Genomic DNA, 23,452 nt, shown 5'->3' with positions numbered 1-23,452 from the left:
ACCAAAAGTTTAGAAGAGGATATTGGGTATCCTGGGAAAGCCACTCCCCTGAAATCCTCATGCAGATCCAGAGCAGCTAGCCAGTATCCAGCCTATAAGATACCTAAGAAAACAAATCACCACCTTCTTGAGGTCACAGACTTTATTCCAACAACCACAGGGCTTGAGCAGAACCAAGGCAAGAAAAGAGTTTCATTTGAGAGTGTCTGTCGTGGGCACAACTGTGTTCAGATGAGGGTGGGAACAGAGGGCAAGGAAGACAAGTTCCTCTGGCCCTAGGAATAAAACACATTTACTCTTGCAAAGAAGCAAATGATCTGAAAACCATCTGGAAACAGCCTGCTTGCACAGCCCCTGGAGCAAATGGGCAGGCAAGCACTGCCATCTGGCACAAAAGACCCAGAGCAGAAGAAGCAAAGTGTTTTTAAAAGTAATAATTATTCCAGGTCTCATACACAGGTGTTTCTAAGGGTAAGTGCATGCCCAAGATAAGTACTGGTGCTTCCTGAGAGTTGACAGGATTACAGAGCTGCCTACCTGCTTCTTCAGTCTAGGCCAGGGGTGGGCAAACTTTTTGACTTGAGAGCCACAATGGGTTCTTAAACTGGACCGGAGGGCCGGAACAAAAGCATGGATGGAGTGTTGTGTGAACTAATATAAATTCAAAGTAAACATAATTACATAAAAGGGTACGGTCTTTTTTTTTTTTTAGTTTTATTCATTTCAAACGGGCCAGATCCGGCCCGCGGGCCGCAGTTTGCCCACGGCTGGTCTAGGCCCTCAGTTGCTTTCCGAACACTCAGTTTGGGTTAGGGACATGACCTTCACCCTATTCTGGGCTCCAAGAGCTCTTTGAAAGCACTGCAGCCTGATACTGACCTGGGTCCTGTCCTATCTTCCTGGCAGTCACAGAAAGTTGCCTCCACCCAGGGGTAAAGCTGGTCCTCCGTGTGGGTCAGCCCTGGCCCTTAGCACTCCTGGATAGGGGCAGGGAGGGTGGGCAAAACTTTGGAAAGGCAAGCAGCGGGGAGTACGGGATAAAGGGCAGTCTTGTTCACTGGACAGTCAAGCAGCGGTGGCTGAAGAGCTGGCTAATGACAGATGGGTCAGCCACAGTAGATATGTCTCCCAGGTCATGGTCATTCTGAGCGATCTTCCGAAGCACCCGCCTCATGATTTTCCCTGGGGGACCACAGGCTTCTGGTTACCTGGTGACTACAATGACCCATTCCAACCCTGCCAAAGGCTTCCATCCACACATTCCACCACTAGTGGGCCTCAGTCAATCTCAATCCCAATCCAAGTCCCTCCAGCCTCTGAACATACCTGAGCGGGTTTTAGGCAAGCCAGGTGCATTCTGGATGTAATCCGGTGTGGCAATGGGGCCAATCTTTTCTCTAACTGTAACAACAAATCATTAGGCATTTCTTCAGTATCATTAGCCAGGCTCCCCAAAACCAAAGTAAAGATAGCTTTGTTCCTTGACTGGAATCGAACCTGCGACCCTTTAGTCACTCTATCCACTGAGCCAAACCAGCTAGGGCACATTATCTCTTTACTATCTCATTTATCTTAATCCACTGTCAGGCTCTAGAATCAGCTTGCTAGATTTGAAATCCCACTTTTCTAGCAGTGTGGCCCTGGGCAAGTGATTCAACTTCTCTGAGCCTCAATTTCTTAGTCTTTAAAATGAGGGTAACAATTGGATCAATTTGGGGGGTGATTATATGCATTTAAAGCACTTAGCACAGTGATGGTACAGAGAAAGAATTCTATAAATGCCGGCCATTATCCTAGTGGAGAGACTAGTGGAGACTGAATGGAAAGAGGGCAATCAGCCCTCTGGGACCTGTTTGTGGTTTGGGGAACAGCTTACTCCAGCCTTCCTCAACAGCCTGCTGAGATAACTGGGACATCAGGACAAACCCCCCAGTGTCTGCCCAGGTAGGCTCCTCACTCTGCTTCTTGAGCTCCTCGGTGAGAGTGGAGCTGAAGGTATAGCCATCACACAGGGTGACAAAGCAGTAGAGGCATTCGCCCTTCACAGGATGAGGGTGGCTGACCACGGCTGCCTCTGCGATAGCCTTATGTTCCACAAGTGCTGACTCCACCTCTGCCGTGCTCAGCAGGTGTCCTTGTCAAGGGAAAGGAAATGCCATGAGAGATCCCGGCCTCCACCCGTACCCCCTACCCCTACCCCTGCTCCATCTGCCAACAGGACAGACCTGGTCTAGTCAAATGGGAAAAGCCCTTCATTCATTCCTCACATGGCATGTTTCAGTTGCCCCACCATTCCAGTTCCTCTCCTCTAGGCACATTCCAGTGTTTTCACTCTTCCTCCAAAACTTGGGCCCAGAACTGAATGCTTCACTCCAAACATGGTTTGGCCAAAGGACATCCTGGTTCTCAAAAGGCTTTTAACTAGGACTTGCTGAGAGATCAGGGCTAATGAGAAAGGAGAATGGTCCCTGGCCCTCACCAGATACATTCAGCATGTCATCAATCCTGCCAGTGATCCAGTAATAGCCATCCTGGTCTCGCCGGCAACCTGGGAAGAAAAGAAATCCACAGCATAATAAATACCCACAGTAGGATGTATGATCCACATTACCAAACCACCACACCCACTGCACTAGCTTCCTAGCAAGTCTTTCTGCTTCTACTCTTGCCTACTGTGGTAGCCAGGCTCCAAAGTGGTCACACTGATCTCCACCTCCTGGCATTCATACCCCTGTGTAGTCCTTTCTCATTGTACTAGGGTTAGTCTGTGTAGTCAATATAATTTGGCAGAAGTGATGGGATGTCATTTCTGTGATTAGGTTATAGAAGACACTGTGGCTTCTATCTTGGTTGTGTTCTCTCAGATTATTTGCTCTGGGGGAAGCCAGCTGCCATGTCGTGAGTGGCTTATAGAGAGGCCCAGTGGCAAGGAACTGAGGATTCACACCAACAGCCACATGAGTGGGCTTGGAAGTGGGTCCTCCAGACATTCAGGACAAGTTGACTGTAACCCACGAGACTCTGAACAAGAACCGCCAGCTAAGCCACTGTGTTGCTGATCCTCTGAAATTTTATAAGATAATATATTTGTTTGGGTTTTGTTTATTTGTTTTTAATCCTCACCTGAGGATATTCTCTCCACCAATTCTTCAGGAAAGGGGGGGAGGGGCAAAAACATCGATGTGAAAGAGACACATCGATTGGTTGCCTCCCATATGTGCCCAGACTGGGCCAGGGATGGAACCTTCAACCCAGGAACGTGCCCTTGACTGGGAATCAAACCCAAGACCCTTTGGTGTGCGGGCCAACACTCTAACCACTGAAATACACTGGCCAGGGCTATTTGTTCTTTTAAACTGCCAAGTTTGGGGTAATTTGCTCCACAACAATAGATAACTAGTACACCCACCCAAAGTTTATTCTCCATAAATTAGACAAATATTTTCTAAACAGTAAATCAGTCCTCATCACTTCTCTGCTCAAAACCTCTAAAAGTCTCCCACTGTACATTGGATAAAATCAAAATCCTCACCATGGTCCACAAGGCCCTATATTATCTACCGCTCCAACTACATATAACGTTCTTCTCTTTGCTCACTACACTCTGGCCACACAAGCTTCAGTCTGTTCCTCAGATATTTCAAGCATATGTCTGCACAGAACACTTACACTAACTCCAGATTTCCCATGCCTGGCTCCTCCTCACCTTTCAGGTCTGTGATCAAATGTCAGTTCAGAGAAGCCTCTCACCATCCCATATATGACTATGCCAGCAGACACTCTATCCCATTATTCTGTTTAGAGTACTTTTCCTTCATAGCACTTATCACTAAAATAAGCTAGCTTACTTGTTTGCTAAGTTTACTGTCTGTATCCCTTTAATAGAAAGTAAGCCCCATGAGAGCAGAGAACTTGCCTACCTTATTCATGGTAATATCCCCTGTGCTTAGATCAGTACCTGGACATAGTAAATGCTTAATAAATATCTGTGGATGAATGAAATGGTGGATGGACTCATGGGCAAACACAGCCTCCAGATATGGGGACACACATGACATTGTAATACTGTCACATGCCCCATCTCTTTCAACACAGGAGTAATGACAACAAGAACCTTTCCTGATACATCAAATCTCAGATGGCGCCCTAACCGGTTTGGCTCAGTGGACAGAGCAGGGGTGGGCAAACTTTTTGACTCGAGGGCCACAATGGGTTCTTAAACTGGACTGGAGGGCCGGAACAAAAGCATGGATGGAGTGTTTGTGTGAACTAATATAAAATCAAAGTAACATCATTACATAAAAGGGTACGGTCTTTTTTTTTTTTTAGTTTTATTCATTTCAAACGGGCCGGATCCGGCCCGCGGGCCGTAGTTTGCCCACGGCTGGGATAGAGTGTCAGCCCGCGGACTGAAGAGTCCCAGGTTCGATTCCGGTCAAGGGCATGTACCTTGGTTGCGGGCACATCCCCAGTAGGGGGTGTGCAGGAAGCAGCTGATTGATGTTTCTCTCTCATCGATGTTTCTAACTTTTTATCCCTCTCCCTTCCTCTCTGTAAAAAAAATCAATAAAAATACATTTAAAAAAAAATCTCAGATGGCACCACGCTGAGACCCATCCTGCAGTACTCATCCCAGCTCTTACAGGCTCTGTAGCTCTGCCTCAGTATTAGACACTGACACATTGGACACATTTCTCTCTCACTCTGTTTCTTCACCCTTAGCCAATTCTTCCTGAAAATGAAAGGGAAAAGTATATGTCTTGATAGGAAGTGTAGGTAGGGAAAAGCCAAGGCTCACCATCTCCTGTCACGTAGTACCCAGGGAACTTCTTAAAGTAAGTGGTCTCAAAGCGTTCATGATTCCCATAGATGGTGCGCATGATCCCTGGCCAGGGCTGCTTGAACACCTGGGGAGTGAGAAAGGCACAGTGATCAGATCTGTTACACTGTCTCACTGAAAGACAATCAAACCTTTGCCAAATCTAAGGAGAAATGGCCTGAATGCCATTCCTGAGATGTAAGACAAAGTACAGGCTTTAGAGATAGACAATCCAGGCTTGGAATCCCAACTATGCCACTTACTAGCTGTGTGACTTTGGGTAAGTAACTTTACCTATCTGAGCTTCAGGATCCTTATCTGTAAATCAGAGAAAATAATCTGAAGATTAAATTGATAGCAGGTAGAAGATACTTAGCACAATGTTCCATTTATAATAAGCACTTAATAAATTTGAGTGTCCTTTTGGGTAATCCCTCAGGAAAGCAGGTCCAGTTTGATGCAAATGAAAACAGTTGTATAAAAATGTGGGACCCACATATGAGTAAATTATTGCCCCAATCAATAACATCCTGTGGCAGCAGATGGATGAGATGATGGCTAAGAGGCAGAAGACCTGGATTCAAGTGCTGCCCTTGTTACTACCTTGTTCTTAATAAAAGTGAAGTGGGATGGAGAGTCAGGGCTGACAATATAAGTACTAATACAAATCACAACAGCTAAAATTTATCTAGCACTGACTGTTAGGTTTTGTGCTAAACTCTTCACATGGGTTATCTAATTTAATCAATCCAGCAACTACAGAAGACAATGGTACTATTAGAATCCTGTTTTACAAATGAGAAAATTTAGGTTCAGGGGGTTAGGCAACTTAACTTCTGAGGTCACAGAAGAGGCAGAGCCAGGATTTGAACTGAGGCAGGTTGATTCTGGAGCCTATATGATTTCCCACTATGTTATGAAGCCTCCTTTCACATTAGAATTGTTTATTAAAGGAAAAGTTGGTACTAAGTCTTCCAGACCCAAAAAGGCACCATTAGGGATCTTTGAACAGAGCCCTTAGGAGTCTCATGGGCCAAAAGGCAGAGAGGCAGGCAAAATATCCAGAACGATTCCCTGCAGGGTCTCTCTACAAAGGATAAACCTTCAAGTTTGGGACTTTAATCACAGCAGCTACCAGGAGAGATTAGGTTATAAACTTTGAAGCAAAGTAAGGTACCCCTTGGTGGACCCTTTCCCCCAACTCCTCCTCAGAGACCACAAAGGTCCAGGGCCTCACCAGATAGCCTTCCGCTTCACCTTCCAACTCTTCCCCAGACTCATTCAGGATTGCAGGAGCTACACCAAAAAATGGAAAGGTCTGGAAGCAAACAAGAGACCCAAGGAGAGAAATGAGGCAACTCTGACTCAACTCTACCTCTCCCAAGGAGAGGCAGAGCCCCAAATTCATCACACATCTCAGTCCAGTCCTCCACCCTCTACCTAGGCCAAACGCCCCAAGATTCTACCCCTGTCTAGCCAGGACCAGCCAAAGGAGCCTCACTCACAGCAGAACCAGGCTTCATGGGTGTTGCACCAGGGAGGGGGGTCAGCATATGGCCACCCTGTAGAAGTCAGAGATCAGGGGTTTGAGTAAGTCTTCCCATATTATCCCTGAGCCCCAACCTTCTGGACCCTTTACTCACTGTCTCTGTCTGCCAGAAGGTGTCCACAATAGGGCAGCGTTGGGCACCTACTACCTGGTGGTACCACAACCAGGCCTCAGGGTTGATGGGTTCTCCTACTGTGCCTAATACCTGTAAGGATGCCCGGCTATGCCTTGGGCAGGGAGTGGGGAGAGAGTTAGGCTCTAAGTACCACTGGGAATCAGAAGACATACCCATGTTCTCCTGCCACCCCGCCCCCCCAACTTCCATTCCAGATCAGAGAGCTAGAACAGTGGCATGGAAAAGACTGTACACAAAGGCCAGTACCCAACTCTGAGGGACACCCATGGGGCAACAGCTGGGGAGGGGTCTCACTTGGTGACAGGCTTATCTCCAAACTTCATGAGCAGGCGGATAGCTGTAGGTGCTGTGTAGAACTTGGTCACCTTGTACTTGTCCACAATACTCCACATGCGGCTCACGTCCGGGTATGTGGGGATCCCCTCAAACTAACCCCAGTGAAGACTGGTCATTCCTGGTCCTTCCCAATAGTCCCCTCCAGCCCGCTACCATACCCTCAGACTTAGCATTTTGCCCTTTCTGACAAACCCGTGCCTTCACTCCTTTACCAGATAAGCCAAGAGAACTTCCCACTTAGGATTCATAATCCCCTCAGAACTGAGTAAGAACTGTGTAAGTCCTACTTCCTCTAGACCAAGTAGCCATTGGAGGCAGTCACCCAGGATCATCTTGTCCACCCCTAAGTAGGCCAGGTAGCCATGGGTCCCAGCTCCACTCTCACCAAAACACTGGTGGCACCGTTAGCCATTGGTCCATAGGTGACATAGGAATGGCCAGTGATCCAGCCAATGTCTGCTGTGCACCAGAACACATCCTCTGCATGGAAGTCAAACACGTACTTGAAGGTTGTGGCCACATAGAGCATGTAGCCTCCAACTGTGTGTACCACACCCTGTGGGGAGAATAGGGCCTCAGGATGGGGCTTGGGTTCACCCCCACTGACCACCAAATATAGGCTGGCTGGGCAGAGCTAGAGGAATATCCTCCTCAAAGATTTTGGCTCTGCCAGCACCTCTTTCACAGCATCCATCTCTTCTATCGCCTTTTCTCCATGTTCCCATATCACACTTCACACACATATACATTCAGTCCATCATTCACACCCACACCCTAAAATGGTATTTCTGAGCTACCCACATCACTCTGACATATGATCACTTTGAGTACATAATAGTGTCTCTGTTGTGCATTTGTGCACACACACTCAATTTACCCGTTGACAAAATGAAAGTGTGTGTGTGGTGGGGGGAAGAGACAATCTTATTCTCTTACTTTATCAATATCCCATCCCTAGGAAAGAAAGGCCAAAACTGTGTTTCTAAAGGCCCATTAAGGGATATTCCAAAGAATTTAGGGATGGGGTAGGTGGAAGGCAGAGTAACATATCTTTCAAGTCAATGGAACAGGGTTTTCTTAAGTATTTTTTGGCTCTTATTGTGCTCTGGGAGGAACTAGATGTTAAAGTGTGGCATGTTGAAGAAACTGAACTCTAAGAGCTGTAGTCTAGGAGCCCAAGAGAGATCCTTGTGCCTACCTGTGACCTTGAGTAGACAAGGCAGCTCTCCTTCAAACAAACCATGTAGGCATGGGCAAAAAACATCAATATAAATCACATGGACTGATCCTTTTCTCCTCCTCTTGGCATTATGAAAGCCCCCACGTGAATTATCTCATCCTAGGCCTCACAATCTAGTGTCTAAATTTGATTTAGAAAAGGTAATATGAGCCCGGCCAGCGTGGCTCAGTGGTTGAGCGTTGACTTATGAACCAGGAGGTCATGGTTCGACTCCCAGTCAGGGCACATGCCCGGGTTGTGAGCTTGATTCCCAGTGTGCGGCATGCAGGAGGCAGCCAATCAATGATTCTCTCTCATTATTGCTGTTTCTATCTCTCTCTTTCCCTCTCCCTTCCTCTCTGAAATGAATAAAAATATATTTTAAAAAAAGGTAATGTGACATTTCTGAACCTCAGGGTCGTAGAGTAAAATTTATGTCATTACATGCTATACACACGCACACACACGCACACTTGCCTTGGGTTTGCCTGTGGAGCCACTGGTGTACAGGATGAAGAGCGGGTCCTCGGCATCACACCACTCAGGCTCACACTCATCCCCTGCCTCGTGTATGAGTTCATGCCACCAGAAGTCAACCCCCTCATTCCAGGATATCTGCAGAAGGAAGACAGGAAAGGACAGGAAAGAACTTTGAACAGTGCCAAATGGGGACAGGAGATAAATGGCACCTGGAAAGACCAGAGTGGGACTGGCAGGTGGGGTGCTGGGGAGGAGGAAGGGCCCTGGGAGGGTGGAATGGAGCAGAGAGACAGGCTTTTCCTGAACAGTATCTGGTAGATTTCCACTCCATCATCATCCCCTGCCAGTATTCTTTATCACAGCACCATATTTCTTTCCCACACAGCACATATTTCCAGTTATTTTATTTAGTTGTTCGCTTGATTACACTAGATAGTGACCTCTATGAAGGCAGTGGCATGTCTGTCTTTTTTCCCCCATGTCCCCAACACCTAGCAAAATGCCTGGTTCTCAAAAGGCACTCAATAAATTTTTGTTGGATGAATATGCACACACAGACCTGCATACACACATATGTACTTATGGGAATAGTAGCTCATCGGCAGGGATGCGAACACCACACAATTCAGAAATGCAAAATTAGCCAGAGCCTATAGGTGAGGCAGGCATCTGGTTCTGTTAGTTAGTAGTGAAAGAAGTCAATAGATCTTGGTCCAAGTGCCTTTTCCTGCATGTCCAGACTTCATTCTCCACTTGGAGGTTCCTACCCTTGCTCTGTCCCTTTATATCACTGCTACCAATAAGTTTTCCATAAAGACATTTGCTTGAGGTTCCATTCATCAAGAAGCCTTGCTTTAAGTTGGTGGAGAAGGACCAACGTGGACTTCTAGTGGAGGGATGTCCTCCTACACTGGAGTGCCTTTGATAACTATTTCTGGATCTGTCATCCTTAAATTTTTCTAAACTCTGCTTGAAACTGCTTTACTTTCCTGGTTATATCATTTATTTGAACAACTAGTTTTCTGAGTCTGTTCTTTGCTGAGTGAAGTTGGATTCCCTGAATTTGTCCAAAAATTGCACTGTATTTCAATTCCAGTTCTGCCACTTCTAGCTATATATGACCTTACACAAGTCACTTTACCTTGTCACTCCTTTTTAAAATGAAGATAGTTGCCCTAGCTGGTTTGGCTCAGTAGATAGAGTGCAGACTGAATGTCCTGGGTTCAATTCCAATCAAGGGTACGAACCTCGGTTGCAGGCTCAATCCCCGGTCCTGGGGGTGCATGCAGGAGGTGACCAGTTGATGTGCTTCTCTCACATTGATATTTCTTTTTCTCTGTCTCTCCCCCTCCCTTCCACTCTCTCTAAAAATCAATGGAAAATATCCTTGGGTGAGAATTAACAAAAATAAAAATAAAATGAAGATAGTCATTCTTGCCCCAGTGGTCTCTCAGGATTTGGGGAACATCAAAAGAGAAAGGTATTACCTAGTAAACATCAAGTCTTGGTTTATCCTGGGGGGTGGGGAAGACTAATAAATATCAGGAAAGATAGAACTTAGTTCAGTTCCACTGACCTCCTCTGGAAGATGAATTTAAGGGTATGATGATGGGAACTGTTTGGGGTTTGCTTTACTTGTCAACAAGCCCTTTCATATTCATTAGCCTCTACGTTCAATGGCCCTGGCTGGCAGGTAGACATGATATTGTAATAGAAACACCTTACTCCTGTTGTATGTCTATATGATAATCTGGTATGTGCATATCCTATATAATAAAAAGCTAATATGCTAACTAGACCAAACAGCAGAACAACCATCCGGACGACCTTCCGGATGAAGACAGGGCTGCGAGGGGCTGTGAGGGCTGAGCCCCTTGCATGAATTTTGTGCATCGGGCCTCTAGTTTTGTTTAAAAAACCCCAAAGTGTTACACATACTTTGATGAATTATAAAATGAATCTCCAACCACTCCCCTTACTATCTGCCCCTTAGTTTACAGAAATTGAAATTTCTGGCACATAAGCATCATAAGAATGACAAGCCTAGGCCAAATGAGGCACCATTAAAATTTTAAGAAGAAAAAGAGGAGAGAAAAGCTACCATTGAGCTCAAAAACACACCCTATTTTTTATTTTTGTTAATCCTCACCTGAGGATATTTTTCCATTGATTTTTAGGGAGAGTGGAAGATAGAGAGAAAGGTAGAGAGAAACATCGATGTGAGAGAAACACATCGATTGGTTGCCTCCTGCACAAGCCCTAACCAGGGCCCAGGCCAAGGAGGAGCCTGCAACCAAGGTACATGCCCTTGACCAGATCTAAACCAGGACCCTTTGGCCCGCAGGCCAACGGTCTATCCACTGAGCCAAACCGGCTAGGGCAACACACTCTATTTTTTAGTGGAATAGCCATATGGGTCTACACATACCTTGTCACATGAACACTTTTTTCTTGCAAACAATCTACTTTAGATGAGGTCAATGTATTTAAGCAGAAGTGTGTCAGTGCTTTGGGCATATGGTACTGGTCTACAATACTGGTGTGAATTGTCAGAAAAAAAGGCACTAGGTACATGTAAGGGTAAGTTACACTGTGGCAATGAGAGGACTTATAATCTTATAAAACTGCTTCCTTTGTGAATATGTGAGTAAGAAGGTGAGGGAGGCATGCTTCAGGTGTGGAGCTGATAATCTGCACCAGGATGTAGGGTGAGTTCAATTAGTGCCGCAGACATTGGCTGTGTTTTAGGTGTGTGTGCCTATAAGGGCCCAGAGCTTTGAACCAGGAAAAAGTTTGAATTTTCTGCAATACAAATTGAGGAGTTAGTTGGCCTTTGTCCTTGGACCAGGATAGTTTCAGGGAGGGAAGCTGCCAGGTGTGAGAGAAACATGAGGAAGTTTGAAGGTGACATAGTTGAGGAGGGAACATACAAATTGTGCAGGCCCTCCCTTGAAGGGGGTTGGAGCTCTGCCAAGAATTCTGCAGCTTTGACTGCAGTTCTCAGTAAGCCCATTTTTATGGTCTTTGGTTTTTTGGTAATTGGTTGTCTTTACCTCCAAGAAACAAAAATCCAGGAGTCTGTGGCCTGAAGGTCTCTGGTATTAAAGAATTATAAGAGTTTCTTTCTTTTCTGGTTTCCCTCTTAGAAATGCCAGTGTATCTATGTTCAAAGCTATTAATAAAAGCTAACCTTTATGGAGTAGTTACTATGTCCTGAACACCTTTACAGATGGGAAAACTGAGGGAAAAGAGCTTATGCAACTTGCCCAAGCTCCCATAACAGCAGGTGATAGAACCAGGATTTGAACCCAAGTAGTCTGTCTCCAGAGCCTATACTATAATTACCAAATTTGTTACCTCCTTCAAGAGAAAAAGTCTTACTAGTAGGTCCCGGCCTGAAGTTTTTTTTTGTTTTTTGGTGGGGTTTTTGTTTGTTTGTTTGAATTTATTTCAGAGAGGAAGAGAGAGGGAGACAGAAACATTAATAATGAGAGAGAATCATTGATTGGCTGCTTCCTGCATGATCCCTACTGGGGGCCCAGGCATGTGTTCTGACCAGAAAGCGAACCATGATCTCCTGGTTCATAGGTAGACGTTCAACCTCTGAGCCACACTGGCAAGGCCCCTGCCTGAGTTTTAAAAGAACACAGTGTCGTCCTGGCCGGTTTGGCTCAGTGGATAGAGCGTCGGTCTGCGGACTGAAGGGTCCTGGGTTTGATTCCGGTCAAGAGCACATGCCCAGATTGCAGGCTTGATCCCCAGTAGGGGGCGTGCAGGAGGCAGCCGATCAATGATTCTCACTCATCATTGATGTTTCTATTTCTCTCTCCCTCTCCCTTCCTTTCTGAAATCAATAAAAATATATTTAAAAAATAAAAAAAGAACACAGTGTCCCCTGGGAATCAGATGGGTCTCTACCATGCTAATGAGAATAGAGAAAAGGGGGATTATTTTTACCATTACCCTAAGAAGTTATAATCATAGCAGAATTAAGAGTAAGATACCCTATGAGGATGGTAAAACTCGGAAGAATTGTGGGTTTTCTCCTTTGTTTTATTAAGGAAAGTGGTTTCCTTTTAAACATGTACTATCATCTTTCCATTCCTGATGAGGGAACTGAAGCCCAGAGAGCAGAGGCAACTTATTCAAGGTCATAGAGCTAAAAATTGGTCTCTGGACTCCAAACCCACTCTCTCCTCTATACTAATCTGCTTTGACTCCCCACTTAGGGATTTCCCTTCCTAGAACTACCTACAATGTAACTTTTGTTCAATTAAGTACTTAATTACATCAGAGTATATGTGCAATTTGTAAATCCCAAAGTAGTATATAAACATATTTAGGAATCTTCTCTGCTGTCCTATAAAAAACTTAGGCTTTCATTTGTAATACATATCAAACTCCCCAGCTTGATGGTGAATTCCCAAGGTTAAGAGCTATACCTCCTCTACCTGCTCTTCCTCCTGTCTCTTTCTGGCTCTGCCCCAACTAAATGCACAGTATAAACTTTCTGACAGGTTACTTGGTCCTGAGCTGCAGGAGAAAAATGAGTTGTCTGTTGCTACTTTCCTGAGATCCATGCTCTATGTCAGTTCAGAGCGGTAGCAACAGGCACTTGGTGTTACAACACTTCCAAGTGACTTAAATGTCAAAGGACCCAGGGATAGGGAGAAAAGGGTTAGGTCTGGCAGACAACTCAATGGGGCAAACAGGCAAAAAGCAATGGACACACAGACAAGCACGCAGGAAAGCAGTGCCCAAGGCAGTGCAGAGGTGGATACCTGGGGCCAGATGCACTTGGGTTTTTCTTTCAGCTTACCCTGTTAAGAGCCCATGGAAAGCATAGTGAGCAGGGTCCAAGTATAGTGAAGTGAGAGGGAAGGGTAAGAGGGAAGGGCGCCCCAAACCTCTGACTGCCTTCTTTTCTAATAAGAGCCATATCTTGAGAGCCAGATCTTGATCCTTCCATAGTGGGACCCCACAGGAACCCAACCAAAGCCACAGACCAGTAATCAAGATGATTATATTTAGTCACCCAAGTCAGCCCATTTCTAACCCAAGTCCAAGCCCTGAGTGTCCCTCATGCCAACCAGCATGGAAGTCTCCCTCACAATATCTCATGCTAAGGTCCCAAGTTGCAAGGGGCTCCCTAACTACTTTCAAGTTCAAAGCCCTCAGCTCCCGGCTAGTCCTGCCAAGGATGCATTTCTAGGATGGCTCTCAGATGCAAGCATTATAATGAGGAAGTAAAGAAGGACATCAAGAACCTCATGGGTAGGAAAAGGGAGCCAATTGGAGCCCATGAGAGGGCTTAGCAGTGCCAGACTCACCTGCACATCTGGACATGGCCTCTTAATTGGGGGGGACTGACTGAGAGAGTCACCTGTTCCCAGCTCTGTCCTCCTCAGGTGCTTGACCACAATGCAGCATCTCACGGGGAAACCCCTGGAGAAAAGAAAAGCCTGAAGTGGTAGGATGTTGGGCTCAAAAGAGAATCTGGTAGGGCCCACCCAGGTCCATCAGGGTAGGAGAGACAAAGGAAACATGGCACTGGGGAAAATCCAAATTGACCAAAGTAATAGCCAACTGGCCAAACACACTTACTTCTCCCGACACTTCTCCAGGGCCTCATCAGCCAGTTCCTTCAGTTTCACAAGTTTTTCCCCCCTGTAGAAGGCATCTTTGGGGAGCAACAGACATTCCAGGCCTTAGGAAGGCACCATACTTCTCACCCCTTATCCATAGTGAGCACAATGTTCACAGAGTCCTTCCTGAGTTGCCTCTTAACTCTGGTTCTTCCAGCTGATTTGAGCTGACAGAGGGTTGGCTGAGGTAGAACCAGGAGCTAAAGAGTAGGCAGTCCCTACCCTCTATATCAAGCATGTCAAACTTGCTGCCCGTGGGCCGCATGCGGCCCACAACGAATATTTTTGTGGCCCAGCCAATATAATGGTATGTAAGAAACATTTTAATAAAAATTTCATAACAATTTTTACAATATCCTGTTGTACATAATTATTAATAACGAACTACAATGTTCGCTAATGACTGATTACTATAATCATATTGTATTCATTTCCCTTACGTGCCTTACACGCAGGCGCACCATTTCTCTCTACTAATACTAGCAGCGAATATTTTAGCAACCAATTGCCACATCATTAGTCTCTGACTGACTTGTTTGGTGTGCGCAACAGGAAATATTTTGCTTTGGGAGAACAAGAAAAATAGGTTTATTTGTGTTATGCTTATTAATTTGTGCAGTTATTCAATGTCTGGTAGTTAATGTTCAAGAAAAAATATTAATTTTTATTAAAATGTTCTATTATTTTATGTTAATGATTACTCATTTATTTCAGCCCTTTGAATTCAGCATGTCTCTATCGAAATAAACCTGAGTTTCTATGAAAATTGAAGCTTTTATTTTTTTTGTGGCCCACATAAACTTAAACCTTGTTTATTTGGCCTGTGTTAGCCTTTGAGTTTGACATGCTTGCTCTACATTGAGCAGTCCAAAGCTCAACTAGCTGATTGGAACAAAGACTTGGGGTACAGGGCTTCTGGAGAAGGGGTGAAAATTAGTCACCTGCAGTGATGAGAAGGCTGCAACTGGCATCCAGGATCCGTTCACACAGAGACTCTGCAGAAAAGCCTGCAAACTAGGGAAGGGAAGAAAGACTGAGGGAAAGGGGGACCCAGGGATAAGTGAACAAGGAAAGGAGTCATGCATAAAACCTTTAGAGTCTCTAAGTCAGGATCCTAGAAGAAACTGGATAACTGATATGGAAACTATAACAAAAACATTTTAAACTCCTTAGTCCGGTTCTTAAGATCCTCCATCATCCAGGCCCACCCTACTTCTCCAGAGTCCCATCCCCAACCAGCCCCCCTTTCCAGCACAAATTCCTACCACAATGGAGTGGAGAGCCCCAAGGCGAGCACATGCCAGCATTGCTACCACAAGCTTTGGTATCATGGGCATGTAGATGGCCACTCGGTCACCCTTCCGAATGCCTGCAGGAAAAGGACACAGACCATGGACCATGGATTTTTCTTGCTGCTACTCGCTCCCTCTCATCCAGCTACCACTACCACCACCACCCCAGTTCACCTCTTCTATTCCCATTACCTGATTCCTCCCATCCTTATCTACTTCCCCCAAGTCCTCAGATACCCCAAGGCCAGACCCTCCAGTCCCTTCCCCCGACCTTCCCACTCACCCTGTTTTCGGAGAACATTGCTGAACTGGCACACTTGGACCAGAAGTTCATGATATGTGATTTGGGTAGTCTCCTCTGGCTCATTGCCCTCCCTGAGATAAATCAGAAAGAACCAGTCATTAGGGAGTATAATCTCTTCCGCAAACAAAAAATAGGAATGTAAAATCCATTCAGTAACACCAAGGCCTGTGAATGTCCTGTGAGGGTGAGCCATCTACAATTTTACCTTAAACTGACTGGTCAGATACTTTGCCCTTTCAAAGTATACTTTATACACAAGCTGTGTCATTGGAAAAATGTATTGTTAATCTCTCAGCCTCATTTAGGTTGATAAAATGAGATGATGGTCCTTTATCTTCTATCCTAGGGATGTATTAAGGAGAAATTATATCACAGATGTAAAGTGGGGTCTCCAGATCACTTGTACCCAAGTCACCTAGGGAAATGTATTAAAATGTAGATTCCTGAGTCCCTACTAAAACCTAATGAATCAGAATCACAGGATTCAAAAATCTACTTCTTTATTACAAGCTGTTATAAAGAATCACTAGGTGATTGTGATATAAATTTAAAGTTTGAGAATCACCAGTCTCTATCAGCTGATTTTTGTCCTCCTCAGCCTCGCCTCCCAGTCCTCCCTAGGCTTCACCTGGTTTTCTTTGATAGTCCTTCATTTGTTCATTTGCTTATTCAATAACTACTACGTACTATATACATGTATAGAAATAAGGCACTGATAAACAAGAGAAGCAAGATCCCTGACAACATGGAGCTTATATTCCAATGATAGTGGAAGAAATACACAAGTAACAAATATAACCAAGATAATTTCAGATTATGATAACCATTACTTGAGAAGAAATACTTTTTTTAAAAGACATTTTAAGGAACTTTCATGATTATATGTGAATATTTAGCTATAAGAATATTCCTCCTCAGTGGTTTTTCTTTTTCAATTTTATTTTTCGAGTAAGTAATAAATACAAATGTTACTGCATAAAAAGATATGTGATGAGAAATTCCCTCCCCCCACCCCCAATCACCCTGCCTACTAGCAACCACTGTTACCCTATGTTGTATAAGTTTCCAGAAATAGTCAATATGCAGACAAGGCCACTCCTTGTAAGATGGAAGGTATAGATAGGGAAACTGAATTAATGTGGAGTGATCAAGATAATCACTTTGGAAAAAGTCTACACTTTTAGCATCTTTCATAAAGTCCTTGGGATATCACTGAAGATGGAAATTTTAAAAGTTTAAAAAAGTGAATTTTAATGCTGTTCAAAAGAAAAGTAAGTACCCTATAGATCCCAACTAAGCACAGTGTGGGTAGACGTGGGAAAGAGCTGCTATAACCACAGGACAGGCCTATCAGTCAAGCATAAATACATGTATTTATGTTTATATATAGTCACTGTTTTCTATGCAATGATAGCATACAGTACACACTATTCTGTGTCTTATTTTTATGAGTATACTATAAATCCAATAAATCTTAAGTATAGAGCTCAATAATCTTACTTTTTAAAAAACAATATACATTGATATCATTCTCCATCAAGACTTATTGTGCTGTTTAATTTTCTTTGTCATCTGCATAATATTCTACTGATTGTATGTACCATAATTTATTTAACAAATAAATGCTTCAATTAATATCTTTATTCATGTGTTATTTTATTCACTTGCAAATATATCTGTAGGGTGAATTACTAGAAGTAAAATTGTTGGGTCAAAGGGTATGTGCATTTTAAATATTGATAAACATTAGAGGATGATACTCTAAATAAGATGGTCAAGGAAGGCCTCTCCCTGGGGAGGTGATATTTGAGCTAAGACCTAAGTAATGAGAAGTAGGCAACTATATGAATTCTTGGGAAGAGTACCCCAGGCAGAGAGAACATTGAAATTTGGAAAGGCACTGAGGTGGTAAAGAGCTTGGCCATTTCAAAGAACAGAAAGGAAGCCAGTTTAGCTTAAGTATAGGGAACAAGGAGGGTAAGAATGAGAAGTAGACAGCACCAGATCATGTAGGGCCTTGTAGGCAATGGTAAGAAGTTTTAATTTTATTCTAAGTGGATTTCTCTTGGCTTCCCTTAAACACACACAAAGGCCCACCTCCACACTTTTGATCATACCATTGTCCCTGCTCAGAATACCTTCCCTCCTCCTTCAGGCACCAGCACTGCATAGCTCTCCCTAAATACTACACTACCCAGAGTACTTATGAAGATGGTAACTGAAACCCAGAGAGACGTAATAGCTTGGCCAAGGTCACACAATCATAAACGGCAGAGCCAAGAATAGATCCTCAGGTCTTCTGATTTCAAGTCCAGACTCTTTCCCCTCACAGTGTAAAAGACAGGGGCTAGCAAAGAAGCCAGGCCTTTGGAGGTTACACAGAAGATTATCAGCCTCTTTCTACTTCCTGGCTTACTGAGTAAGTTACTATCCTTTCCGTGGCTTAGCCACCCTAGGGCCGAGAGGAGCCAGGCAGAGAGAGCTTTCTAATGTGGGAAGAAACAAGGAGAGAAGAAGCTGGCAAATGGTCCTGAATGCCAAAGGCAAAAAAGCCATTTCCTTAACTGGCCCACTGACGTGCCATAGGAACTTCAGAACATCTCCAGTTAAGGCTAAATGCAGAACATACCACATACCCATTCACATATGTTTCCACATGCATACCAATATAACAGCTCACCTGTGTACACTGAAATGCATAATATTACATATAACATACAAAATATTATAGGCATAGAATCTGCCCATTTACATACATAGGCACAAATAAGCATAAATATATGGATCCAGGAGTCAAACATGGGTCCTTCTGCAAGTACACGTACCACATTTATACACCCACCTATGTGCACAGCTTGCCCCTCCAGAAACTCTCTATCAAATCATTGTTTTATTTTTTTCATGAAACTTCCCATTATTTGAAATTATCTCATGTATTTTATTTACTTGAATATTATCTGTGTCTTTCACTAGAATATAAACTCCATTACAACAGAGACATTGTCTGTCTTGTTCATTGCTAACCCGCACCTAAAATAGAGCCTGGTACATAGAAAGTACACAGGAATAGATAAGCACAAACCTATACAAGAATAGCTTATTTGAGCCCATTTCTAATTACACACACACACACAGACACACACACACACACACACACACCACAGTGTACATTCGTCTCCCTGGCTCTGGGCTCAAGTTATACATTATTAATATAGGCACCTTACTCCTTCCAGTGTCTTCTTTCTCTGACATACATACTGGGCTGGGCCCCCTGGCTGTTTGGGAGGGGGAGGGTACAGAGTACTGGCATACTGCAATACCTCAAGCCCTCTAGGATGTTAGAATTTTTCAAAGAATATCCAATTTAGTCTCCTAGCTCGAAAGAGATCCAAGAGGCCACTTTTTGTGCTTAAGGTCACATGGTAGACTGAGGCAGAATAGGTACCAGGACTCAGGGTCCAGTCCTCTTTCCTCTACATTGGGAGTTGCAAACTCAAAAATCAACAGGATCCAGGCAGGTAACATAAATGAGTGAAGTGGACCATATAAAAGAAAAATTTTGATAGCAACAAGAAATAGTTAACTTTCCTTTTCATTCTTTCATTCATTTTTTTAAAAGAATAATTTATTGATTTTTAGAGAGGAAGGGAGAAGAGAGAAACATTGGCTGCCTCCTGCACTCCCCCTACTGGGGATTGAGCCTGCAACCGGGGCATATGCCCTGACTGGGAATGGATTGATGCCCAACGAACTGAGCCACACCTGCCAGGGCTCCTCTTAACTCTTCTATAGGAAAACAGCAGTGCATGTGCAATGACACCGTCTAAATTTTTTGAGAGGAGCGGGGAAGGAAGGGGCGGGGACTGGAAAACTGGAGAATACTAGTACATGTTCTGGGAAAAGGAGACATCTAAGTACATAAACTTAGTTCCTATTAACTGTTGCACTTCAGGAATAAAAGCTCAAATTTGCCCTTTTTTTTCAGTTTTTAAGAGGCCTGGAATCTATTTCTGAATTTTTAAGTGTTGACAACTAAATTTTAAAGGTTTAAAACACTGTGATCAAACAAAACTATTAATAAGATTTAGCTGATGGGCTACCAGTTGGGAACCCTTGCTGTAGACCAAACTAACTTCCCCTTTACCTGGAGGCTATACGATATGGGACAATCCAAGGTATGCAGTCATCTCATCTTCATCCTCCAGGGAGCTTTCTCTACCTAACTTACCCTTACACTCTCCAAATGTATTGTAATCCATATTAATTCAAAATATATTTAGAATTAGGACTACTTCTCTTCATAAATATTCCTACCATCCTAGACCAAACTCACCATTAGGTAAGTCAGATCATGTCACTCCTCTACTCAAAATGCTCAGATATCTTCCCATACCATTGTGAGTAAAAGTAAAACTCCTAACAATTGCCAACTAGTTCCTATATGATCTAAACTAGTGGTTGCCAACCTTTTGGACCTCTCAGACCACCAGTGGTCCACGGACCACCAGTTGGCGACCGCTCATCTAGACCCTCATTACTTCTCTGTCCTCATATATACTCCTATTCTCTCTTCCTCTCCCTGTCAATCTGCTCCAGCCACATGGCCTCCTGTTTGGCAAAAACACCAAGCACACTTAACCTCAGAACTTTTGCCCTCTATTTGGAGCATTCTTCCCCCAGATAGCCACATGATTTATTCCCTATATTTGAGTTATTGCTCAAATGTTGACTTCTCAGTGAGGTCATCCTTGAACACTTCATATGAAAAGTATTCCTTGTCCCACCTCTCACAAGCCCCAGATGTTCCAAATTAACATGTTTCATGAAGCCTTCCCTATTTTCTCTTTTTCTGCACCCACCCCAAAGCTGATACAGTTCTTTCTTCTTCCCAAGGCCCTTTATCTCACTTTCCTTGTGACCTATCAGTTCTACCGTGTATTACATTTATTGAGGCTTTATCTTTCCCATTATACACTGGGCTCTCCCGGGGTAGGGATCATCATGTCTTCTTATACTCTGTCTCCTCCAAGTGCAGTTCGCACAATAAGTACTTAAGGTTCATGGTCAAATAATTGGAAACTGATAATTTATTAATGACAGGGAAGATTAGGGCTCCCCCTCTCTATATGAGAGGGATAGTCATTGGATTGGAAATTTTAGTTCCCTAGACTAACAGAAAAGTAAAGCACAGGATAGGAGGAAAGAGTCAAGGAAAAAATATGCAGAGAAAACAGTTCTTCACAGAAGCTTCGGAGGGCAGTATCTAACCTGGTAAGATACACCTTTCAGAGGAGAAACACCCAGATGAGAAGAGGAGTCAAACTTGTTATGAAAGAAACACTGGACTGTGCTGTTTAGCATGAAGAAGAGAGGATATTGAGAAACATAACAAGTCTCAAATATCTCACCCTATTTCAAGCCATCCTCATCTTTTGCCTAGATAATCACAATGCCCAAACTGGTCTCCCACTTCACTCTTACCCCCTTTCCAATCCATATATCAACCAGAATGATTTATATAAAAAATAAATAAAACAAACTACATCACCTCCTGCTTAAAACCCTTTATGGCTTCCATTACATGTCAAAAAATCCAAACTTTTACTATGCCTTGTACCCTCTCCAATTCATCTCCTGTCATTGTTCTATTCTGCTTAATAGGCCAACCACTGGCCTAGAGCATTGCAAAGAATCTTGTATGCTCTAGTATATATAGTAGAAGTTCAAGAAATATTTGCTGAATGAACCTGAAGGATTAATATGGGAAAGAAGCAAACTAGTGTTACATAGCTATAAATGGAAGAGCTAAGTCAAATAGGAGAGTTCAATATAAGGAAAGCCTTTCTAACTGTCAGAGCAGTCCAATGATGGAAGATACTCCTTCAGGAGCTCACTAACTCTGGAGATACCATGTAGAATCTGGGATTTGCAGGAATACTAAAGAACAGACTTCATGATGTGGTTGGGATCAAGTAAGAACAGTGTGTATCAACTTGTGGTCAGACAGTGTTAATAACACAAATTTCAAGGCCCAGCTCCACATAGCTGCAGAACAGGATACCTACTAGATCAGCGGTTCTCAACCTGTGGGTCACGACCCAACTTAGAGATTCTTTGATTGTGTAAAATTAAGAAATAATGTGTTCTATGATCCATAAATCACTGAACAAATGTGAGGCACTCAGATGTAAGTACACCCCCAAGTCACTTTCCCTTTCACAAAGGAAGCAAGGAGTGGGAACAACATAACTTGAACAATTAGCAGCCTAATGTTCCCTCTGGGCACTCCTGTCAGTAGCCAGGAGAGGAGGGGGAAGGGCTGGAGGAAGAGGTGGGAGGAAGCACACTCCAAAGATTTAGAATGCCAGAGGAGGATGGCTGTGCTTTTGATGTCCACCATCCTTATTTACAGATGAGAAACCTAATGCACAGAGGTAAGTAATGGCTTGGAGGTTACTTAGCAGCATTATTCTGAAGCAGTGCTATCCAAAATGGTAGCCACAAGGCACATATAGCTATTGAACACTTGAAATGTAACAGAGGAACTCCATTTTTAATTTTACTTAATTTTAATTATTTTAAATATTAAAAGTATCCTGTGGCTAGTTCTAGACTCTAGATATCTCTAGTTCACGGCATTCTACTTCTAAATGACATGGGAGAAAAGGAAGAAGCCCCTGGATCTGAGGTTCAGGCTATAGGACTTCTGCTTTGCAATGTGGGCTATTACTGTACCCTGTCCTTCTGCCAGCTATTTTCAGGCCTTGATCCAGGGACTTTGTGCCTGTTACCCTTGGCCAAGGTGGTTTTGGTGCCAGTTGGATTCTGTACCTATTCTCTGTTGAAAAGGCAGACCTGGGCTAGTACAGAAGGGAAATCATACACTTTTCCCACTGCATTCATACCTATTCCAGGAGGGAAATCATACACATTCATTCCTACCATCATATGCCCCTTGCTAGCCTTACCCAAAACAAGTGAATAAAGGCAACCCTCTCAGATCCTTTATTATCACGGCATTTGGAATGCTGCCTAAAACAGAATATGCCGGGAGCAGAAAAAGAAAGTGGGAAGAAAGCCAGGGATACCATTTTACATGTAATCAGGTCTTTCAAGTATAGCAGACACACTAAAAAATATTCATTACAATGGTTCTTTGGTTATTTAGATAGGTAGTATAGTTTAAATCATTGTTTTCTAGCTAGTATATTCTATTCCTGTGGGTACATGAGCTGGAAAAATTTTAAGAGAATAAGTGTTCAGATTCCCAATATCCATATGTAATCTTTCCTAACATTGATCTGAGTTGGGCCTCCTTTCCCACTTTCTCTTTCACAAATACCCTTCTCCCAGTTTATAAAAAAATCTCTCTCCCTCCCTCCCCCTTCCTCCCTCTCTCTCTCTCTCTTCCCAATCCTTATTATTTCTGTACAATGCTGAGATAAATAAATAAATAAATAAATAAATAAATAAACCTCCAAAGTGCCAAACAAAGGGACAATTTGAGAATGTATAACTGGACAGAGAAAGCCCCAAGAAGGCAAATCATAGAGCTTCTGTAAGAAATCAGTATTGAAAGGAGTAACATCTTAATTCATTCAGGTGACATACTCATGACAAGACAACTTGCCTTATATTAGAATTATAATTCAGAAGTTAAATAGTATTCACA

General features: G+C 43.5%; 1 protein-coding gene across 2 annotated transcripts in view; it reads right to left on the bottom strand.

Annotated features, from left to right (window-relative positions):
• Nucleotides 1–127: 127 nt before the first annotated feature.
• ACSS2 (acyl-CoA synthetase short chain family member 2) overlaps nucleotides 128–23,452 on the bottom strand; it is a 57,159-nt gene continuing 33,834 nt past the window's right edge. The window contains exons 3-19 of one of the 2 annotated variants that reach the window (XM_006089440.3): nucleotides 15,760–15,851; nucleotides 15,450–15,553; nucleotides 15,126–15,198; nucleotides 14,144–14,219; nucleotides 13,870–13,984; nucleotides 13,321–13,359; nucleotides 8,537–8,674; nucleotides 7,226–7,396; nucleotides 6,799–6,932; nucleotides 6,463–6,595; nucleotides 6,325–6,381; nucleotides 6,057–6,137; nucleotides 4,799–4,907; nucleotides 2,480–2,548; nucleotides 1,958–2,134; nucleotides 1,327–1,401; nucleotides 128–1,182 (exon numbers count right to left, since the gene is read on the bottom strand). In XM_006089440.3, the coding sequence (XP_006089502.1) occupies nucleotides 1,055–1,182; nucleotides 1,327–1,401; nucleotides 1,958–2,134; nucleotides 2,480–2,548; nucleotides 4,799–4,907; nucleotides 6,057–6,137; nucleotides 6,325–6,381; nucleotides 6,463–6,595; nucleotides 6,799–6,932; nucleotides 7,226–7,396; nucleotides 8,537–8,674; nucleotides 13,321–13,359; nucleotides 13,870–13,984; nucleotides 14,144–14,219; nucleotides 15,126–15,198; nucleotides 15,450–15,553; nucleotides 15,760–15,851 (1,771 nt within the window). In that variant the 3' untranslated portion in view covers nucleotides 128–1,054. The remainder of the gene's footprint in view (nucleotides 1,183–1,326; nucleotides 1,402–1,957; nucleotides 2,135–2,479; nucleotides 2,549–4,798; nucleotides 4,908–6,056; nucleotides 6,138–6,324; nucleotides 6,382–6,462; nucleotides 6,596–6,798; nucleotides 6,933–7,225; nucleotides 7,397–8,536; nucleotides 8,675–13,320; nucleotides 13,360–13,869; nucleotides 13,985–14,143; nucleotides 14,220–15,125; nucleotides 15,199–15,449; nucleotides 15,554–15,759; nucleotides 15,852–23,452) is intronic. The other variant, XM_006089439.3, reaches the window with a different exon arrangement.

Source organism: Myotis lucifugus, unplaced genomic scaffold, assembly GCF_000147115.1.
Source record: "Myotis lucifugus unplaced genomic scaffold, Myoluc2.0 scaffold_60, whole genome shotgun sequence".
NCBI classification, from domain to species: domain Eukaryota; kingdom Metazoa; phylum Chordata; class Mammalia; order Chiroptera; family Vespertilionidae; genus Myotis; species Myotis lucifugus.
The sequence above is the reverse complement of the archived record's forward strand: the minus strand, read 5'-3'. Positions and strand labels throughout refer to the sequence as shown.